Source organism: Hirundo rustica, chromosome 4 (genome assembly GCF_015227805.2).
Source record: "Hirundo rustica isolate bHirRus1 chromosome 4, bHirRus1.pri.v3, whole genome shotgun sequence".
NCBI lineage: Eukaryota > Metazoa > Chordata > Aves > Passeriformes > Hirundinidae > Hirundo > Hirundo rustica.
In genome coordinates, this window is record NC_053453.1 from 55889552 (window position 1) to 55909911 (window position 20360).

The window sequence follows — 20360 nt, forward strand, 5'->3', positions numbered from 1 at the left end:
ACAGCTGAAAGAGATGCAAACTATATCCTTAGAAAACAAAATGCTGGTCCTCATATTGCTCCTTCCATTTTCTATGCCTTAGTGCCTGGTGCCTCTAACGTAGATATTGGGGAAGATGAATAACCATCCTTTGCTTCAGTTTCCCTGCCTTAAAGATGAGGGTATTAATATTGATGAGGTTCACAGAGCTGGTAGAACCTAATGAACATTTGCAATCCAAGGCTGCACACTCAGATGGAGCGTGACACTAAAATTCAAAATCTTGTTATGGATCTTCAGAGAAGGACTAAAATCAGAGTAAAAGTTGCACCATCTCTCTGTCTCACCAGCCAGATCTGCTCTCACTACCTTGTATGAAATACTTTTATCCATACAGGGGAGCAGGGCCAGTCATTAAATATTCGGTTCCATCAGCAGCTCGCATTTCCAAGCACCACATGCAGCATTTTGCTAGAAGCAGGCCCTCAGTCCCAAGGACAGGGATGAGGGCAAAATCTGAAGACTCTGTGCAGATCCCACAGCTTGCCAGATCTGCACCAGCACCTGGCTGTTACCACCCAGATCTGCCAAAGAGCGAGCTCAAAGGGCACCACAAGGAGTCTGCTGGCCTCTGAACAAGGACACAGGGCTCCTTAGGGACTGATTTTGGACAAAAGGAAGAGGATTGAGCAGCTCAAGCCTTGGGGTTTGGGATGTAGAGCAAGAGCAGCAGAGTGTAAGGAATGGGCAGGACCATGGTTCAGTGAATACATCCAGCTTCTCCTCAAGCATGGTTCCCACCACTGTTCAGGGCAGTCCACGGAAAGCGGCAAAGAAGACGAAGTCATTTGAACTCCTTTGCTCCTTTTTTTTTTTTCCCCTCAAGATAGAGTTCTCTCCAACATAGTGTTTGCCAAACACCTGCAGCTGGATAAGCTTTTAAGGATGAGATTGGCTGAGCAGCTACAGGCCCCACTGAGTACAGAGCAAACTGCAGGTTCTCAGCACATCTGGAAATGAGTCCATTTTCAGTAAGGATGGGCAATCAAAAAGGGAGGTGCCCAGCATTTGAGGCTACTTTTGGAAACATATTTGCAAAATGAAAGGGAGAAAATTATGCAGGCACCTGACAGAGTATTTATTTTTGTTCATGGTTGATTTGCCTTTTTTTTTGCCATAATTGCCCAATTTGCACAGTTGGTTGTGGTGTGCACAAATCATCTTGTAATTGCACGCCATAATTATTCACAGTTCTCGTCCAAAAGTGTTTTCATTTGATTTTAGAGCAAACACTCTACAGCAATGAATTGGGGAGGTTCACATTCCTCACTGGAGCTGTTCTCTCATATGTCAGCAGTTTCAGGAAGACAAAACTGTTTAAATTTGCATTTGATTCAAGCCTGGAAGATTACTGGAGCAATCAGGAGGACTGCTCCTAATGAAAACTCGTCCTAGGAACCAAATAATGCCACCTCACATCTGAGCCACAAGGCAGGGTTAAGGAAGAGATCAGCCTCCCTGCCCATCCCGTCTTTGGTCTGACTAGGGTGTTCAGTTACTGCCAGCTCTGAGGGTGGTGTGCTCAACTGTGGGGAACTGAAATCACCAACCAGATGATTTCACAACATGGTAGTAACACTCAGTCTCCTACGTGTGACATCCATTTCTACCTTTTTAAATAAGATTTTTTAGAAGTGCAAAATGTCTGTCTGAAGCTGTGACTCCAATTTATCCGCTCGCTCGAGTCCAAACAGAACAGATGGAACACAGATAAGTGAAGCAGACAGCTTAATTTACTCATGACCTCAACAAATTGAAACTGGAATCATTAACAAATAACTCTTCCACAGATTTTCAAATGGCTCTTTAAAAATGTACATACCTGCATTGCACTGAGTTGGACAGCAATCTGTTTGGTGGACAGACTGTCTGAGTTTGTGATGTGCATTCATCAATGAGACATTTATATTCTGGAAGCTTCAAGCTCCTCATCCAACGGTTTTTAGCCCCAGGCACTTTGTAAAACAAAACAATGGAACCTATATGGCACTTGTGTGCTGGGGATGCTTACTTGGAACATCCATATGCATAGAAATGCTTTGGCAGGTTACCAGATGGGTGTTTCTTTCACCTTCTTCATTTAAAGTCAGCTGAGATGCAGTGAGTCCTTCTAGTAGCATTAGAGCTGTGCTCAGGGCTAGTGCTAATTATTGCCTGTTATTCATTTGCAGTGTGCAAACACAACTAAATCACTGTTACCTGTGGGTTAAGTCCGATGAATGGAGCCCTTCTCTGCAGCGAATCCCAGCATTAACCTAATGCCATTTGATTTCACTGTTCATTTCAGGTGGTCCCAATCCCAGATAAAACAGATCTGTTATCTTTTTAATTATTGTGATTTTTGCTCTGCTACAGTTTCAGGGGGGTAGTTTAATATATAAACAAACAACAGAAAAAAGATACAACCAACACAAAGTCCTCACCTCAGCATTCAGATCTGCTCCAGCATCTAGCAGCATCTGCACCATAGCCTCATCACCCCTGACACAAGCATACATCAGTGGAGTCATGCCCTAGTCATTTTTTGGAGTTAAAAAACAAAGGAATTGACAAATTTAACAGAGAACTCACTTTGATTTTAAAAAACAATTATTTAAGTATATATCATCAAGACTAATAGCATGTATTTAATGAAAGCCATTACCTCTGTTACAAACATGCCCCTCAGTGTAGCAAAAGTCAAACATTTCTGTAAAAATCTCCATTTTTGTTGTCACTTCTGCTTACTGCTTGTGTTTTTCATGCTGTCTTCAGCATGGTGAGTGAAACTGGGCTTGCTAGCCTCACCTCCATCCTATACTAAACTGAGCACCTTTGTCTTTGGGGCCCCAGCAGAGACACGTTTTCACCAAAGCAACCATTATTTCCACTGGTATTTTAAAAAGACAAGAATTCTATTCAGTTTTCTATAATCAGAATGTCTTAAAACTTTTCAATTACTGAAAGAGCCTTTAAAACATCTCAAGCTCCTTTTAAGATCAGTCAGATTTGAGGACAGCTTTTTCAACATGGATACTGTAAGGGGCTGGAAATGTCACGGCTTTGTATAGCACTCCCTAGCAAACACAGACTTAATTTTAAATGAAATGTCAGACAGCTTTGTTTCAAGTTGCTGGCTCTAGGAAAACATGGCCCTGCTTGGAGAAAAAGTAGATTAAGTGACCCTTCACTACAGAATCACCACAATGCAATTTGTATTAATCTGAAATACCTGCTACGCCTGATCACCATTTCCCTTAAGGGAAAGGAAACACTGCTGTGGCTGTGGCAATGAGTCCAGATGAAACCATGAACAAAAATATTAGATCTACTGCAAAGTATAACAGCAAAAGCTGCTTATTAAATACAGTAGGGGGTGTTGACCAACAGCCACCAGTTGCTTTGCAGTAAATCTCCTAAAGCATGCAGCTACTTCTGAGGCATGTTTACAGCCTGCCTCGAGGTCCCCCCATAAATCTGCTGTCAGACCACAGCCCATTTGCTCCTCAACCCAAGTGCTGCTATGAAGGGAAGTTATTTTCAGAGAAACTGGAGGTACCTGTCCTGGCCAGACACCGAGCTGTGACACTGCTCTTCCTAGCGGAAGCCCATCACCACTGTTTTTTGCTGAACTACCCCAGTTTTCTTGTTTGAAGGGCTAAAGGTAGTGGGTGCTTATGTGTGGAAGGGTTGCTCCTGTAGAGACAATATAAATTAAGATTTGTCCCTGCAAGGTCCTTAGATCCTTCTTGAAAGACATTGAGTATTTCACAGGATCCAATCTGCAGTGTACTCATGGAAAAGGCACTTGGGGCCCCATGCCATTATTGAGAAAAAACAAGTTCAGCCTAGGCAGGGAGAGTTCTTGGGTGACTTGAAGCTATTTGCAAAGAGAATTTGAAAGGATTTCAGCCAGAGCCAGTGGCAAAACATTTCCTTTGGCAGTCAGTAAACACTATGTGAACAAACAGGACCACGAGAATTACAAAAAAATTGTGCTTGGCCTTGGAACACGAGGATGGGGTAGCAGCTTCAAATTATGTTCCTTCAATTGTTTTTTTTTAAATTTCTCTAAGTGGCATCACTGGATAATTAAATCTTGTGTTCATTCAGAACAGGGGTCTGTAGAAAAGAATCTGAAAACCCGATGCTGGGGCTCCCACCGCAAGACACAGCACATGGGCAGCCACAGTGAGGAACTCTGCGGCAACATCTGGAGCAAAAGCTCAACTTGGGAACCACACAAGATGTTCTGACCCTGCTGCAGCTGAAGGAGGAGTTTACACGGACTAAAAGGGGCCCAGAATGTCATGCTGCAGTGTCAGGGTTTTAAAGAGTTAATGAGGATTTTAACCTCCCCTTGCCCTGCACTGCTGTCCTTGCTGCTTTTGCCTCTGCCAGTACCCCCAGGCTTGCCCACAGCTCAGCCTTGTGCTGCAGCACCACTCTACCCCCTCCCAAGCACATGGGAGGAATGGATTTTTAATGAGCCCATCATTAGTGTTCGAAGCACACACAGGAACACAGTAACAACGGGTACAGTCAACACAAAGGGCATTTGGCTTATGGCAAAATACAAAATTACTGTCTTTCTTCCAGCTTTGCATGACTTAGGGCTCTGTCCTGCAAGATGTGGAAGCCTGCAAGATGTGGGACATTTGATCCGGCAAAACATTTAAGCACAGGCTTAACTTTCACTCAAATAGGATGTAAAAGCATGTGTTCAGAGTTAAGCATATGATTAGGTACTTTGATGAATCAAGCCAGAGTGTTCCTGGTTTTCAGTCTGAACGACAGAGGAAATATGCTGTGAAAAGTTTCCAGGTTCAGACTAACTTAAAATAACAATAATTTAAAAAAATGTAAAGTATGAACCTTGGAATGAGCGGTCCGATACTATTTTTTTTTTTTTTGCAGGAAGTATTGCCCACTTCTAAAGCTCTTCTCAGAAAAATCCACAATACTGACTCAGACTGAAGCTACTGAACAGCAACATAATTCTCATGTTCCTGGAACAGCTTTCATCTCAGAAGACCTAAACCCATGAACAGTCCATCTCTTGTCCCACGTGACCACCTGAGAGGTGGCAGCTACCTGCCAAAAATGATGCCACGGCTCTGGAAACACAGTGACAAACTTTCATTAGGGGCACCAGAAAGGTCAGGGAAAGGTTAGTATCCACGGCTATCATTTCCCTCTGGGAAGGAGGAACCACCTCAGTGAGCACCACAGTCCAGCAGACAGCTGCCAGTAGGTAGCTGCAGAGGGCCGCTTTATCCCCAGGCACAACCACCAGCCTCACGCAGGCGTAACTCCAAGGAAATTTAGGCTCTTCAGCTGGTGGATGTTGGCCACAATGACCAGCAGAGGGGTAACTGCAGAGATACTTTCCCATCTGCGAGGTCCATTCAAACTGGACTGAAATCCATTAAGAAGCACGAGCAATTTACCATTTACTGACAGGCTGGGTGGTGCACATGAAGTGGTGACAGATCCCAGAGCTGTGTGCTCACCTCACAAAGCCCTGTCTCACAGCACTGTGCACGGCACAGAAGCAGTTTCAAGTATTCAGCTCAACACTAAGCTCTCTTGGGATCTTCTGCCTTCACTCGATTCAGTTCACTGTTAAGATTTCAGGGATGCAGTCACCCTCATGCTGAGTTACCTCAGAACTGGCAAATCAGTACAACCCAAAATGACCTCGCTTAACACGGACGTTCACCTGGCAGCGCTTTAACTCAATGCAGGGGAAGCATTAAGGTCCTGTCTTGTAGAGCTGAAAGCTGGGGCTCATTTCCTGTGACAAGCAGACAAAACTCTCCCATTTCACAGCTGCCTCTTTAAATGTCCATCCCCTTACCTGCTCGCTCATGCTGTTGATCCCATCTGGCCCCAGCAAGGATATGGCTTGCTTAACCAGATCCGTCCGGCCACAGTTGAGCATCCGGAAACCCAGGTCCTGCTTGAACTTGGCCTCGGTGGCAACTGCATCCAGCTTCCGAGAGGCACAGAAACAGTCGTCGATCCTGCGGGGGTGAGAAACGAACTCCCTCAGAGGACAAGCAGAGGACAGACCTCCCCAGGAAAATAATACTGTGCCCTGGTTTTGAAGGATTTAGGTCATGCACGCATCCATTCTCCTTTGACCTGCATGTGCAAGGGAAACGCTGAATGGGAAATGATAATGCAAGCTAATGGGAGATTGCCCTTGGTCTACCTTTCATGGGACAAGTTATACATTTCAATAAAAACTGGGGAAAAAAAGCACAGCTTTCATGTGATTTTGTGTCCCCGTTTAAGCAATGCACAGTACATTCTCGCCACAAATTTCTCTCTGTATGGCAAGGTTATCCAGTTCCCCTGAACCCTGAAAACTTTCAGTGACTTCAGTAAGCTCTGAACTTAGTTCAGATGGATGTATAATCGTTGATAATACACCAAAGAGAAAATACTGTCACTCCAAACCTTCAAGGATCTTACCAGCATAGTCCCAGTAACAGGGAAACCTTTTTGGAGCAGAAAGTGCAAGTCACAGAATTCCCAGGCTGGCTGAGGTTGAGAGGAACCTCTGGAGGACACCTAGTCCAAGCAGGGCCACATGTTCATAAGACCACCATGCAACTGGGGAGAAGGCAATCTTGCCAGGCAGTCATGGCAAAACACCAGAAATCCTTGCTGGCTATGTCTAACAGATGAGGTGTCATTCTTTTAAGGTCTTATTCAAAAGGTCTTCAAACTGTGAACTGATATCCACTTTAAATGAAAGAAGGGCTAGGAGTTATTTAGCCAAGATGTGAATCTACAGCTCCAGAGAGAGCCAGGCAATTCAAACCTAATGTTTATCCAAGTTGGTTTCATCTTGTTAAAAGACAGATTTGCTTTTCTTTCATGCTGAGGAGTGTCTGGGACAGAGGGTGGAGTCCAAATCCACAGTGCTTTTGGTGTGAACTTGGATAAAGAACTGTTTGGAAAAGCACCGCTTTAAATCTGCAGAAATGCTAAGTCAGAAAACGAGGGGCTACTTATGAAGGAAAAACAAGATAAAGATCAAAAGTGAAAACGTCAAGCATACATCAAATATTTGTTTTCTATTTCATATGTTAAAAACTGCAGCAAATCAAAAGAAAAATAGGAACGGCACATCACTATCATTTACATTTCTTCTTCAAAGTGCTTTATCAGACCTTTATAAAATATATAACACTGCTTAATATTTAACAGCACTATGCAACAAATATGCTGTTTATATAGAAGCAGTGGTATGTAGCAATAGCTGCTGCTCTTCCTCTTTCAACAGAGGAAGGAAAGTGAAATGCAAAATACAAAGTGTTTTGATCAAAGCTTCAGCAGGTTTGAAGCTGGCGTCTGATCGCAGACTCCAGTTTCTGTCTCTGCTCTCTGCTGTGCTGGGCCACAACCAGTCTGGAGGACACCAGATGTTTAGTTGATGTTCATTCTACTGCTCAGTTTGGGTTTTGACTGATAAAAAAGTTCATGTCCTAAGAATGGTAAAAAAGCTATGCTTGGAGTATCACCACTCAAGGGAACAAGGATGACGTTCCATCACCACAGGATGCTGCAAGATTAGTGCACAACACTCAGCCACAATAAACACACTGCACCAGCAATAACAGATTCTGCACCAGCAACATGCCCACAGCAGAGAGGAAGAAAGCAACACAGTAAGGCTGGGTTTTCTGCAGTAGTTTCTGATTGAATTTAAGCAAAAAGCAAAACCAGCACAGATGTATGCAGGGCTGAGCTCACTGACACTGAGATCCATGGGAGCAATCAAGGCTAAATACATTCACACCACGTTGCACATTTCTGACACAGGAGCTACAGCAACATTTGGTGCTTGTTACCCCCATAGCATGAGATGCTGGAGATCATCTGTGCCCTCCTTTACGGCATGGCGAAGATAAAGCATGCTCAGAAGTTAGGTGGTGGGGGTTTTGGTGCATGGAGGAGAGACCTCCCAGCTGCAGATGGCATTCCCAAATGATTCTGGGCTGGAAATGAGGTGGTTCCTCAGCAAAGTGCAGCTATGGAAAGATCCAGACATCCTCTGCAGAGGTGTCTGTTGCTATGAATCACTGCCTGTGTTAAGTCACTGCTTCATCATCTGTACTGAGGTATGTAACATACACTGAATAAAATGGGTCAAACTCTGAGAGAGCTCCACTGACGTCAACCCAGCTCAGTGTATGTGAAATGCTATCTGATCATCTTCCTCTTTAAAAAAAAAAGCCAGATTTGACCTGGGTTGCACACCCACAGAAGGGAGGAAGGAGGAACAAGGACCTATCTCACTTAGCCTATATGGGCTCCCCAGATCTCTACTCTGGCATGGGTTCAAAAACCACCAGGAACTCAACCAGGAACTGGCTCTGGTCTCCAGAAAGTGCGTCAGTTCACCTGCTTACTGTAGTCAAGGAAGGAGAGCCATAAATTCCTGCTGATATTTAGTATCAGCAAATGATTACTTCTCAATCAGCTGGGGGGTAAGTGTCTTGGTCCAAGGCGCTACAGCTGTAAAATCAGTGCAACAATGACATGGATGCAGAGGAGTGCCTGGGCTGCACAGTGGGGGGGCACCAGAGCTAACAAAGCCTGAGCTAGACGGAGTTCCACAAAACAAGAAACCACAACCGCCACCAGTGGCCCACTGCCTTTTTTATACCCCAAACAGGACCACTGTGAGTTACAATCCATGGGACATGGCAAAGGAAACTACAGAACAAAATTTGATACAGAACACGGCCTGTGCCACGATTGTCAGATGTTGACTAATAAACTGGATGGAGATCAAACTGCTGAGTTTCTTAGAACAGGAGCATGACACAAAGGAAAGGAGCAGAGCATGAAGAGAGAAAGCAACATCTCGAAAAGCCAGAGAGATGAATGAGTTAAGGAAAAAGAGATTAAACATGTACTGATAAAAAGCAGTGAAGAGACATAAAAAAATGATCAGGAACTACAAGTACAAATAGAAGAGCACAGCATCACTTTTAACTCTGGAGAAAGCCAGCTGGGAAGATGGCACAGCAGACAGACTGAGCTGTCGCATTTCAAAATGAAAACTGGAAAATTAAAAAAGAACCAAACCCATCAAAAATCAAACCTAAGCCAACACAGCACTGCACTTTCTCCCAAGTTCTCCTTATCATTCACTGCATATTACTGATTCCAAAAAGAAATGGGGGGCATCTGCTCCATATTATACTGTATAAGGGGGACACTGCTCCATCATGAACACCATGCAAAATCACAAACATTAAAGGTGCAAGATTAAAAAAAAAAGAGGAAGGGAATAGACTCTCAGGCTTGACTCTCTCGACTCTAACTTTGGACTGAAGCAAACATACTGACAAGCTCTGAAGAGGTGGGAAAGGGATGGGAAAAAGCTTTAAACATAAGGCTGACAGGGAACAAGTAAAGTCAGCTAAATATACAGGGTCACTTTTTAGAGTTGTGAAACTGTACCTGCTAAGCAAGAGAAGAGAGCATATGCACACACAGAGCTGGAATCCTTCCCAGCTGCACTGTCAGTGCGGGGCCCTTTTCCCAAAAACCTTTGTGATCTTTCCAAGTGCACAGGAGGCTGACACAGCCCAACAGCAGGATGGCCCCTCCAAGGCCACCCTGGTTTGTTGCCAGTCTGCCAGCCATCAGCACTCACACAGGTCATCCTTTCCCCAAGACCCTGCCCTGCCAAAAAGGGGCTGGGAAGGCTGATGGGAGGAACAGGAGATCACGGAGGGCCAATGCTCTTCTGCTCCTCTTCTACCTAGGGACAGTGCCAGGATGGCAGGACATCACCACACCAGATGCTGGTTGCATCAGGCAAACTCTGAGGTCTCCCAGAGGTGATACAGTGTCAAAGGTAGGACTGACCAACATCCTCAGAGACTGATAAGCCCTCTCTAACAACAGAGTCCGTTCTGAACTTTCCTATTTAGCAACCTGTAGGGCCGGGCAGACTGCTTGGCACAACTACCACTGCATAATTGTCCCATTCCCAGAATTGAGAAATAATATGTTTCAATTAATAATACACACTGATCATAGTCCTTGTGCTCAACAGCATACTCACCCCTCTAATTCAGGGGTTCAATCACATAGCCTGTCAACTCCCTCCCTTCCCTATTGTGAATCAAGCCAACAATTGCCTTTATAAATAAAAGGAAAATTAGAAACAAGTGAAATAATCCTAATTTTGCATCTGCAGTAAAATTGTGATCACATTTTTAAACTTGCAATGCGACACAATTTTCCCCAAGTCCTCTTTTAATTCCTGAGAGATACTGCCTGTACAGCTGTTATCTTCAAGATCATTACAGCGTTGCCACTGCACATAATTAAATGAACTGTGGCTTTATGTGGGGAATGCCATGGTAACATTAATTATTTGTAAATGGTCACTGTCAAACACTGCATGGTGACCACGATACTCCATCATATCTGAAGTACTCAAACGTCTGAAAGGAGTTAGAGGTAATCTTCTTCATTTGTAAAGGGTCCTAGCAGTACAGCAAATTGTTTTTCTTTTCCCAAACTCACATTATAAAAACATAACGCAGCACTTCTACAGCAGCACTTTAAACACAAGGGATGTTGCTTTTTTTCATTTTCACTCCAACTGGCTAAGAGAGAGTCTGTGCAGATCTTTAATAAGTTACTCATGGGTTGAATACATTTGGGAAAACGGATGATTCAAAGGCGAAGCGTTTCCATCGTAACTGGCAGACACAGTCGATTCAAAAGGAATGGAGTGCAGTCTGTGATGAGCAGCAGAACAAACGTTCCCCTTGGCTCAAATGAACAGATCACCGCACTGATAGCCAAGCATCAGTTTGTTCACCTGGGACTCCATGACCAGCCCTTTTAACTGAAAGAATGATCATCTACTAATTAAGTCCATCTTTTTAGCTTTGTAGAATTTATCCAGTTTGTCCTAAATATGAATGAGGTCTTGAGTCAGAAATTACAGTTCAGCTGGTTGGAAGCCTGGAAGGAGTCACATTTTAGTAATATACATGCATTTGCAATGCTGAATTTCTTAAGGTCATGGATCACCGTTTTGATCCGGGCTGCACAGCCCATGGCACAAAAGGGTCTTGCTCCTTGCCTGGGGCTCTTCAGTGAGACTACAGACATAAACAGTAAGACTGGGAGCAGCAGACAATTTGATTTAAATTTGTGAGCACTTTTTATTCCAACATGGTGCTTTAAAAAGGACTATAATGCTGATATCAATAGAACTGCAATATAAATACTATATTGAGGCAATTATTTGCATTTTCAGTTTTGGAGAGAGGAAAATGTAAGCACAAATGTTGATCAAAGTGAGGAAGAGCACTACTTTTTATTGCAGAAATAGAATATATCCATTTACTTTAATCAGGAGCTAAATTCAGACAAGAAAAAATACTCCAGATGTTTATTATCCAACCTCTTATTCTTGTCAAAGGTCTGAGAATAAGTTGGTTACAAATACTGGAAAAAACATTAAAAAAATTATGTGACTATCAAATCAAGACCCAAATCCGTATTTCAAAACAGTCTAAATACTCCAGTTCTGTGTATATAGGTCAGGAACCATGTTCAAAATTAAATCTGAGCTCAGATTTTGAACAAGGCCACAATGCCACAGGAAAGTTTCAGTACAGATTCATCTTTCATATAAATTGACAGCACAAGTCTTCACTAATGAGTGGAAAATGGTGTGTTATCTGTATCCTGATTACTGTATTCAGGAATGTAATATAGGGACATGCAATATATTTAAGGATGCAATAAAAGGGGCAGAGCATATGAGACACCGGTAAAGGATGCTGCTTGCAATGGGAAAAAGAAGGCTAGATCCTAAAGCCCATTAAAATGCAAGAGCATTCTGCCCTAAAAGTGAAGGAGAACATGAGGCCCAGGTCCTCCCCTTCAGTATTTTTTTTATTACTGCTGTCTTCAAGCAGACAGTTGGCAGGACAGGTTGAGATTCACCTCAGAAATCCATGCTCTAAGTAATAAAATCTTCATCAGCTGGCACCATCTGCCCCAAGGGACTGCTGGATTTTGTCAAGTAGCTTGTTTGCTACTGCTCACATTTTTATATCTAATTACAGCAAGAGCCATGGCTGGTGTTAAAAGATCAGTGAAAATTTGTGGGAAGAACAAGGACATTCAAGAGGCTAGGCAAACACCAACCATTCCTACTTAAAGGTGGCTGTATCTAATTAAACAGCAGAATTTCTTGGCACTTTATACTCCCTCTCTTTATCCAAGAAACCCAGCCCCTTTTCCCAAGAGATTTTAAGAGAGAAGGAAGAGGAGTGGAAATATTTTTTTCTGTTTTCTAATCCCTATTTATTAACCTCCAGTCCCTCCATTTATATTTCCATGCTCTAGTACAAGCACAAGATCTCCACAAATAAAACATTAAATGCAACTCTTCTGCTTTCACTTTCAAGTTAGAATTGCACACATGTGGTATAGCAGTGGGATGACACAGCAAATGGTATAGACTGCTCTGAAACAACAGAATAACAAATCTTCCCTTTACATCACTTTATTTTCCCCTTTCCATAGTTCTAAGAAAGCTCTCTAGAATGCACCAAGGATACTCAAGTAATATTTGCTTTTGAGATTGATAATCCAATTTGCCTGGAGAGCCTTCTTTAAGAGGGATGGTCCCAGACAGAAAAGCAGACTTAGGTATTCCCCAGACACAGCTAATTGGAAATCAGGACTGATTTTCAATTAAAGAGAGATTTTGTAAGGCACTCGGATCCTGCATTTGCCCAGCGACCTTTCTGAATCATAGCTGCAAATGCAACTCTGAGCACTGGGCAATGCAAAGGGCAGCAGCTGAGGGAGTACATGGGACTGGAGGTTAATAAACCTGGTCCCACGCTGCAGCAAGGCTTGGATACATCTACGCCTTCAACCTGAACTTACTCACAACTTGCTAATACTCACATACTCCTATGTCCATGCTGACCTTTAAATGGTGTATTTTTCCTTCCAAAGTGTTTACTCCTGATGTGTTTCTGGAGAAGAGCCACAGGTTCCCTCAGCACACACTTCGCTCAGCTGAATGAGCCCCTTTCTTCTTGTTTGCCTCCATGAGAACATTTTGTTAAAAAAACAAAACACCTCAGCCCATTTCTTTCCACTTGGTCCAAAGGGAATATTTTTTTGACCAGGACACGGGATTTGTGCTTCCACATCCCTTCCTACCACTTTCACGTGGCACCATTACTATTCTGTTTCTACTAGAAATACCTCTCCCCATGCAGCCTCAAAATGCATTTGCTTTTTTCATGGCTGAGGAGAAATCCACTTTTGTGGTTTACAATAATTCTGAGATTAAATACTGCTCCACAGCCTTTACCACCACCTTTCCAACACTCTGCTATCAACATAGTATACATTAGGATGCATATAGAGTGTATATGTTACATATACGGTGCAGTTTGTATATTTTTATTGAAGAACATATTTGCCTTCCATTTGTGGAGAACTGCATTTCCATTTGTGGAAAACTGCATTTCATCCCATTTATTTTGTCCCAGCCCTCAAGGTCATCCACTTTTTCCTGGATGATTTCCCAAACTTCCTCTGTCAGGACAATGCCTCTCAGCATCATGGCATCAGCAAATTTTAACTTCATGAGCACACTGCTAAGATTTGTGCCAAAACCCTTTCTGAAAATTAAAAAATACCAGTTTTCAAGAATGAGAGCTGAAAGTCCCTGCTTGCAACCCCATCTCAGCCAACCCAGCCCTTGCAACCTTTCTCAAAGCCAGCCCCTGCTCACTTTCCAATTTCCTTACTAATCCCCATCTACTTCCCCGCATGGACTGTATCAAATCTTCACTCAAGTCCAGAGAGATGCAATTCTACTGAATTTCCTTGGGGTAGAAAATCAGTTATCTTATCAAAAATGTTATTAGATTAGCCTGGCAAGTCCTATCTTTAGAAAATCTGTGTCACATTTTATCCCATTTTTCCCTCAACAACATGTCTTTAATCAGTCTTTGCTTGAAAAAACATTCAGAGGCCTTGCACTAACAGCCTGGAATTTTCTTTGGATCATTTCTCATCCTTTTCAAATGTTGGGCATTACTATTATTAATCCTTAGAGTTATGGCATCACTCCAGGCTTTGTTAAAAATATTTCCCTCTGACCCCCTAATTTTGTGAGGCAGCTTTTTCTCATCGTTGGGATAGAGGTTATCTGGTCATCCTGGTTTGAGTGCATTAAGCTGCATAATTTTCTCTTCTTCTATTACTGTTTCTCCATTTTCATAACCTTGTCACTTATTATTCGGTTTTCCTTTTCCAACAGGATTTTCTTCCCCCAAACCAGAGGCAAAGTGTTCCCTTAAATTCTTGGGTGACAGCCTCTATCTGCCCTGATGCACACCTCTCAGAGGCGCTCCAGCATCTTTACATCCTCCAGGATTGCCACCAGAAATGAAGACCGTGACCCTGACGAAAGGCACAGCAGCCTTTCAGCTGGGCAACACAGGATGCTCCTCAATTCCTCAGCCATCAGCCTCCAGCCCCCAGATGCAGTCACGCACCAGTGATCCTCCCCACCACATGCCTAACACACTGGGGCTTGTTTTAAACAAACATCCCACAGAATGAAGGAAGGAAAGATGTGCAAAGAGCTTCTTGTGTTTAGCTGGAGCAAAGGGAAAGGTACCCCTTGCAGATGTGGAGATGAGGGGAAGCAGATGAGGAGAAGCCAACATCTGTTTGCAGCCAGACAGTGCCTATGCAGGCTGAGCAGTGATGCCACCTGTTCACAACAGAAAGACAGGTCAACAAAGTTTTTACCACCAGGCCCCTTTCTGACAACAGATTGCCTTCATTCCTGATGCCTTCATTAACAAAAGGTCTAGAATGGGAAGCAGAGTACCCTGTTCATGATTCATGCCAGCAGAGAGCCACCTCAACTGACTACATCCAGCTGCCTCAGGTGCCCAAAGGGCCTGGGCAGAGGTGAGGCTTTAAGTGTGCTGTCCCACTGTGACAATATCCTGGACACAACTTGGGTTTCCGTCTCAGTGAGCTGTTGTGTATCCAGTACTCAACCCATCTGTGAAATCTAGCTCCTTGCAAAAGGTGGAAACAACCGGTCTGTCTAAAGCTTTCACTCCTGGGGGAAGGTGAACACTTACATCCCTGATCATCTCCCAAAGCTGGAGAGAGGGAAGAAACTCTCTGGCACATCTGCTGCTGTAAAATGAAAAGAGAATTGGAAGGAGACAGGCAGCTCCTGAATGATTCCAGCTTCCCTCACTCCTCTACTCAGAGCAAGAGCAGCTCCTCTTTCAGAAAAGGAAAACATTGCCAGAAATTAAGGTGATGGGCTCTGCTAAAAGGCTCAGAAAAAGGGCAAAAGAGAGGAATGAAAGGCAGTAAGAAAGCAGGGATGATGTACAAAACCGCAGAATGGGAACCTCACTGCTGTAGTATGTGATTGTGCTGGGAAGTGTAACACAGATTTGTGAGGAGACCTCCGTGCTGTAGTTCAGCTAAGAAGCTGAACATCTGGGTCTTATCTGAACTGATCCAGAACTTCAGAGCCTTTGAGATGCTGCCAATCTCTCCCTCTCCCCATATGCATGCTTTTCCAGCATGGAAGCTGATTTTACTTTATGCACTTGCAATGACAGGTAGTGAACCAACACCATGGAATGATGCAGTGTCACCTGGGACCATGGGAACTTCTGGGTTCAGGTCTCTGTTTTAGGGACTAAAGAAGATTGCTACAAAAAGCCTAGAAATGGAACCATTTTCAAGGTTCTACTTAATAAACCTTTCCCATAGAAGTCACAAAATTTATCAAGCTAACTGCACTTAAAATCCTTCCAGTTTCCATCCGTCATGCAGCTTACTTGAAAAGTCATCCCCTGCAAAGTCACTGTTTTCCCACCCCCAGTATGAGAATTTATGAAATTGATGCTCTTTGAGGAGTTAAGAGTTGGAAAGGCACCCTCCCTAACGGGGGCGAGCAAAGGGTTGGTGTTTGGCTTATGAAAATCAGGAGCGCTGAGGGTCTGCTGAATACAAATAAAATTACAGGCTGCAAAGTTCCAAATTAACATCCTGATGACTCATATTATTCTTCAGAAAAGCTCAGTCTTCCCTTTGATCTCAGGATTACAGGCAGCCAGAGTCTTATTTGCAGCTAGGCAAAGAACCTGCTGCACTACACCAGGCACAGACCTCCAAATAAAGCCTAAGGTACATGAACACTCATCTGCCAGCACAGCAGAGAGATTGTCATTTTGGGACATCAGTGGATGAATCCAGCCCCTGCAGCCAAATACAGGCACACTGCAAAGGCTGGTCTCTCTGAAATCTAGAATTGTCTCAGGAATAGTTTTCCCTTTTCACTCTCATCTGATTAATCTCAGGCTGTGCTCTTCAGGCTCATTCCCACTTTTAGGACGACCAGGACAACAATCATTTGCACTCTTTATGAAATGAATTCTTGATGGCAACCTCAAACTAAGAGCGGATTTGTTCCCCAGAATTAATACAGTCTTCTTCAGTATATTACAACTCTCCACAAGTTTCAATTGTTCTGAAACTTCCTAACAGAAACTAAAATAATGTAACAGTTGATGAGATTTTTTAATATATATGTGTATACATATATAAACACACACACATGTACACAGTGTCAAAATAAAACTTCGGGTTATATATTGTGGGGGGGGGGGGTTTTAATCCACAGGTATTTTACTGTATCTACCTTATTTTTTAAGCCAGAGCATATAGAATAGAAGCATTACTGCCTTATTTGCAATCCTACCTAAATACTTGGAGAAGTGTTAAATTAATTGTGCCTTTTCAGAACCAAGTGCCAGGTCTTCAGTCAGTGTGTAGTGCCTGTATATCTAAGTTCTGACATTTCAGCTGGGACACAGATTGTAGCACTTCTGGAAATGAGGGCCTTGGTGGGCACACCAAGGGGGAGCAATTACAGCCAAGGTTTGAAATCTGAAATGCTCATGATTTGGCCTTTGAAATTCCATATATTTCTTCAATTAAATATTGAATAGCTGTGACTATAAAAAGCCTACGTAGATCTGGCAGTAAAGTATTATACTCTCTGGTTAAAGAGCATGTCAAGGCCAGAGTTAACAGAAGGCAGCTGCTCCCATGCAGGCTGTCACAGCTAATCACGTAAATCAGCCCCCTGTGTTCTGTGTTGCAGGAAACAACGCATCTACTGCTGTATCAAGAGGCAGACTGCTGAAAATTGGGGATTCGGTACAAATTTGTGAAGCAATAGCAGTGAATCATTTCTGCTTTGGCAGATTCAGAATGCCTTTTCATATGAGCACCAAAACCAAACATATTCTTGACTCCAGAGCAGTCCTAGAACATACTTTTATCCAAGTACCTAATAATAAGGCAAAACAGACACTAAAAACACATCCCGGCAATAAATACTTTAAGACTTCATTAGAAAACCAGAAGGTCACATCTGATACATGAAAAAGTCAAATTATCTAGGCTGACATTTACAAGTAATTTGAACCGACATTAGCATGAAAAATACAATTTTACTGTACAAAGTAGTCTTACCTCTAAGTTTAAATGTGCCCTTTAAGCATTAATGCTGAAAACAAAGCCCTGAAAAATATCTGCAGCCCTGCCAAATACATTTCAGTATTTTATAGCAAAGCAACACGAATCAGACAATCAGCAGAAGGTTTCAGCCCCTCATTAGCAAGCAGACCCTAACAGGAAAAGGAAAAAAACCACCACCGTGTAAGCTCTGATGAGCAGTGAGATAGGCACCCATCACCACGCAACCAGCTCATCCACGGCTGCGAGCAAACACCAGGAGCTGATTTTGCAATGCATGCGGTGAGAGCCGGAGCGTGCCTGCGCCTCCCCGGGCAACACCAGAGCCCCGTGCCCGCCCGCTGTTCCCCGGGAAAGAGAGACAAAGCAGCCGATCCGCATTCCCTGGACTTACTTTAACTGCCGAGGCTCGCAGTCAACTCCCGGCAGCAGGAGCCTGGCCGCCTGCCGCACGTCATCGCTGTCCACCGAGAAACTGCGCCGGTGCCCGGCGTGAGCCACCGCCACCCGAATCCACTCCATCAGGGGAGGCAGCACGATGAACGGCCTGCGGAGCACACAGACATCAGTGCCAGGGCACACCAGCATCACAGAAACAGGTAGAGAGGAGCAGGGAGCAGGGGGGTGCGGGCGTGTGCGTGTGCATATGCGTGTGAGAACATAAACACAGAGAGAGAAGGGAGCACGGATAATGAAAGAATGGGAGAGCAAACCAGCTCAGCAGTTTTCATATAGGCCTAAATCAAGATGTCTCATCCTGTCTCCAGAGCAGGACTATTTGGAGAGTGAGACTGATGAGCCATGCTCATCCACGGGGCTCCGCGAGGTCAGCGCACCCGACTGGCAAGCCCTCCTCCCATCCTTCACATGGCGTAATCCCAAAAAGAGCACAGGAGTCTGGCACAGGACCATGTCCCGCGCTGGATGACACGCTGGCCTGGGTTCCTTCCCCTGTCTCTTTGCATCAGGGACAGGAGAATGGACCTGGGCAGAGAGAGGGGATGCCCCAACACTGAGATGCCAAGGATGGAGAAGGAATGCTGCAAGAAGTCGCCACCACCTCCTGCCGATGCAATGGGCACCTTGTGCTCGCTGCGGAAAATGGGAGACTTTGCATCCAGTGTGAAGGGTAGCTGTGAGAGAGGTCAGAAATCAGAAACCAGACTGTTTGGTTTCACTTTTAGCAGCATCAAACTGCTACACCTTCGGGTGCCAGCTGTTCTGCCGACAGCGCAAAACCACACAAAACTACCACCAAAAGTGAATGCTGGGATTCTGGGCCACAGCCTCACAAAGTGTGGGCAACTATCAGAGACATGGTCCTTCACTACACAATACCTGGACAGCCCCATGTCCCAGCAAGAGCTGCCCAAGCTGTAGATGAAACATGCAGCACACAGTTCACTCCATCTATGCTAAGAATTATTTGGGAACCAATAGAAAGATGCCAAACCGTAAGTAAAAACCCTAGCTTCAAGTCCTGTTTTAGAGGAAAATTAATAAAATAACTGCAGCTGAACACCTTGAAGGTCACTGCAAGTCTCTTGCTTGCCTTTCCTTCTGTGGTCCCTTTTCATGGAGGAAGGGAAAAAAAAAAGAATCTGCATTAGGTGCAGAGTAAGCAAATATTTTACATTTTAAATGTACAACTTCACCTCAAAAGGATCTGCCCTGAGAAAAATTATTTAAGAAGATGTTGATTCTGGAATATCCTTTTCCTATTTATAGCTCTTTATGCATTTATTTCCCTTTTTGAGGACTTGGCTTTACATAGCTCTGATATTAATATTCTTGAGGGCGGATGAGATACTTCAGAAGTGCCGAAGGACAGAGAAGCCCTGAGGCCAGTAACTCTCCCTAGGACACCGGGTTCCCAAATCTCACAGGCACGTAAATGAACAACCTCCTTTTGAAATATGACATCTTTGGCTGAGTTGCCACTTCTATCATTTTTCTATTCCAACACATCACCTCAAGACCAGGCTGCATTTGTTTCCAAGTTTCCAAGGCTTTTGCTCTCCCCAGACTTGCCATGGCCACATAAGGAGGCAGATAAGGACAGAAGATCATCTCCCACGGCTAACGTGAAACAATTTCCTGACCCAGCTCATTTGTCGTGACGGTGATGGGAGACAGAGAAGGAAAAAGGGGAAGCAGGGGTGTATATATTCCTGGACAGTGACTTCCAGGTCATCTTCAGAGCAGGAGGGACCCTCTTTTGAGGCATGAAATACCTGGGAACAAGTTATCAATGGGAGTTTTTTTATCACTCGCTGAGCGAACAGCAGAAAGTGAGCTGCAAATCACACTGTTAAACTGCATGTAGTTACAGATATAACTTGGTTCTAGGAATACAATTAAAGGAAAATTCAGTTTGAGGTTATGTTTTGCATGAGTGAACACAGTTAGGATCAGAAAAATTAAGACAGGCTTGTACAGGGCCTTCCTGTAACATCTGCTGGGCGAACAGAAAAGCAGAGAGCTGTGGCTGAACAGGGGGCTCAGCAGTTCACACTTTTTCCTTCTCTTGCGCAGGACAGAAACTCACCCAGAACAAAATCTGCCCCATCACAATAAGGAGAAGAGCAAATAAAAATATTTACAGGAACTCAGATAATTGCACTATAAAATTGCCTTTTTTTTTTTTCCTTTCCCAGTCTTGAAAATTTCAACAGAGAAATAGAAATGAGCATGGCTATTTGGTGCAATAAATCCCAGGACGGAAG

At 43.8% G+C, this 20360-nt stretch overlaps 1 protein-coding gene across 4 annotated transcripts in view; it reads right to left on the minus strand.

The window, feature by feature from the left end:
- Positions 1-20360, minus strand: part of ABTB3 (ankyrin repeat and BTB domain containing 3) — a 184068-nt gene that overhangs the window by 39296 nt on the left and 124412 nt on the right. For all 4 annotated transcript variants that reach the window (XM_040061673.2, XM_058420229.1, XM_040061670.1 and 1 more), the window contains 3 exons: positions 18029-18181; positions 5879-6044; positions 2463-2552 (listed from right to left, as the gene is read on the minus strand). In XM_040061673.2, coding sequence (XP_039917607.1) covers positions 2463-2552; positions 5879-6044; positions 18029-18181 — 409 coding nt within the window. The remainder of the gene's footprint in view (positions 1-2462; positions 2553-5878; positions 6045-18028; positions 18182-20360) is intronic.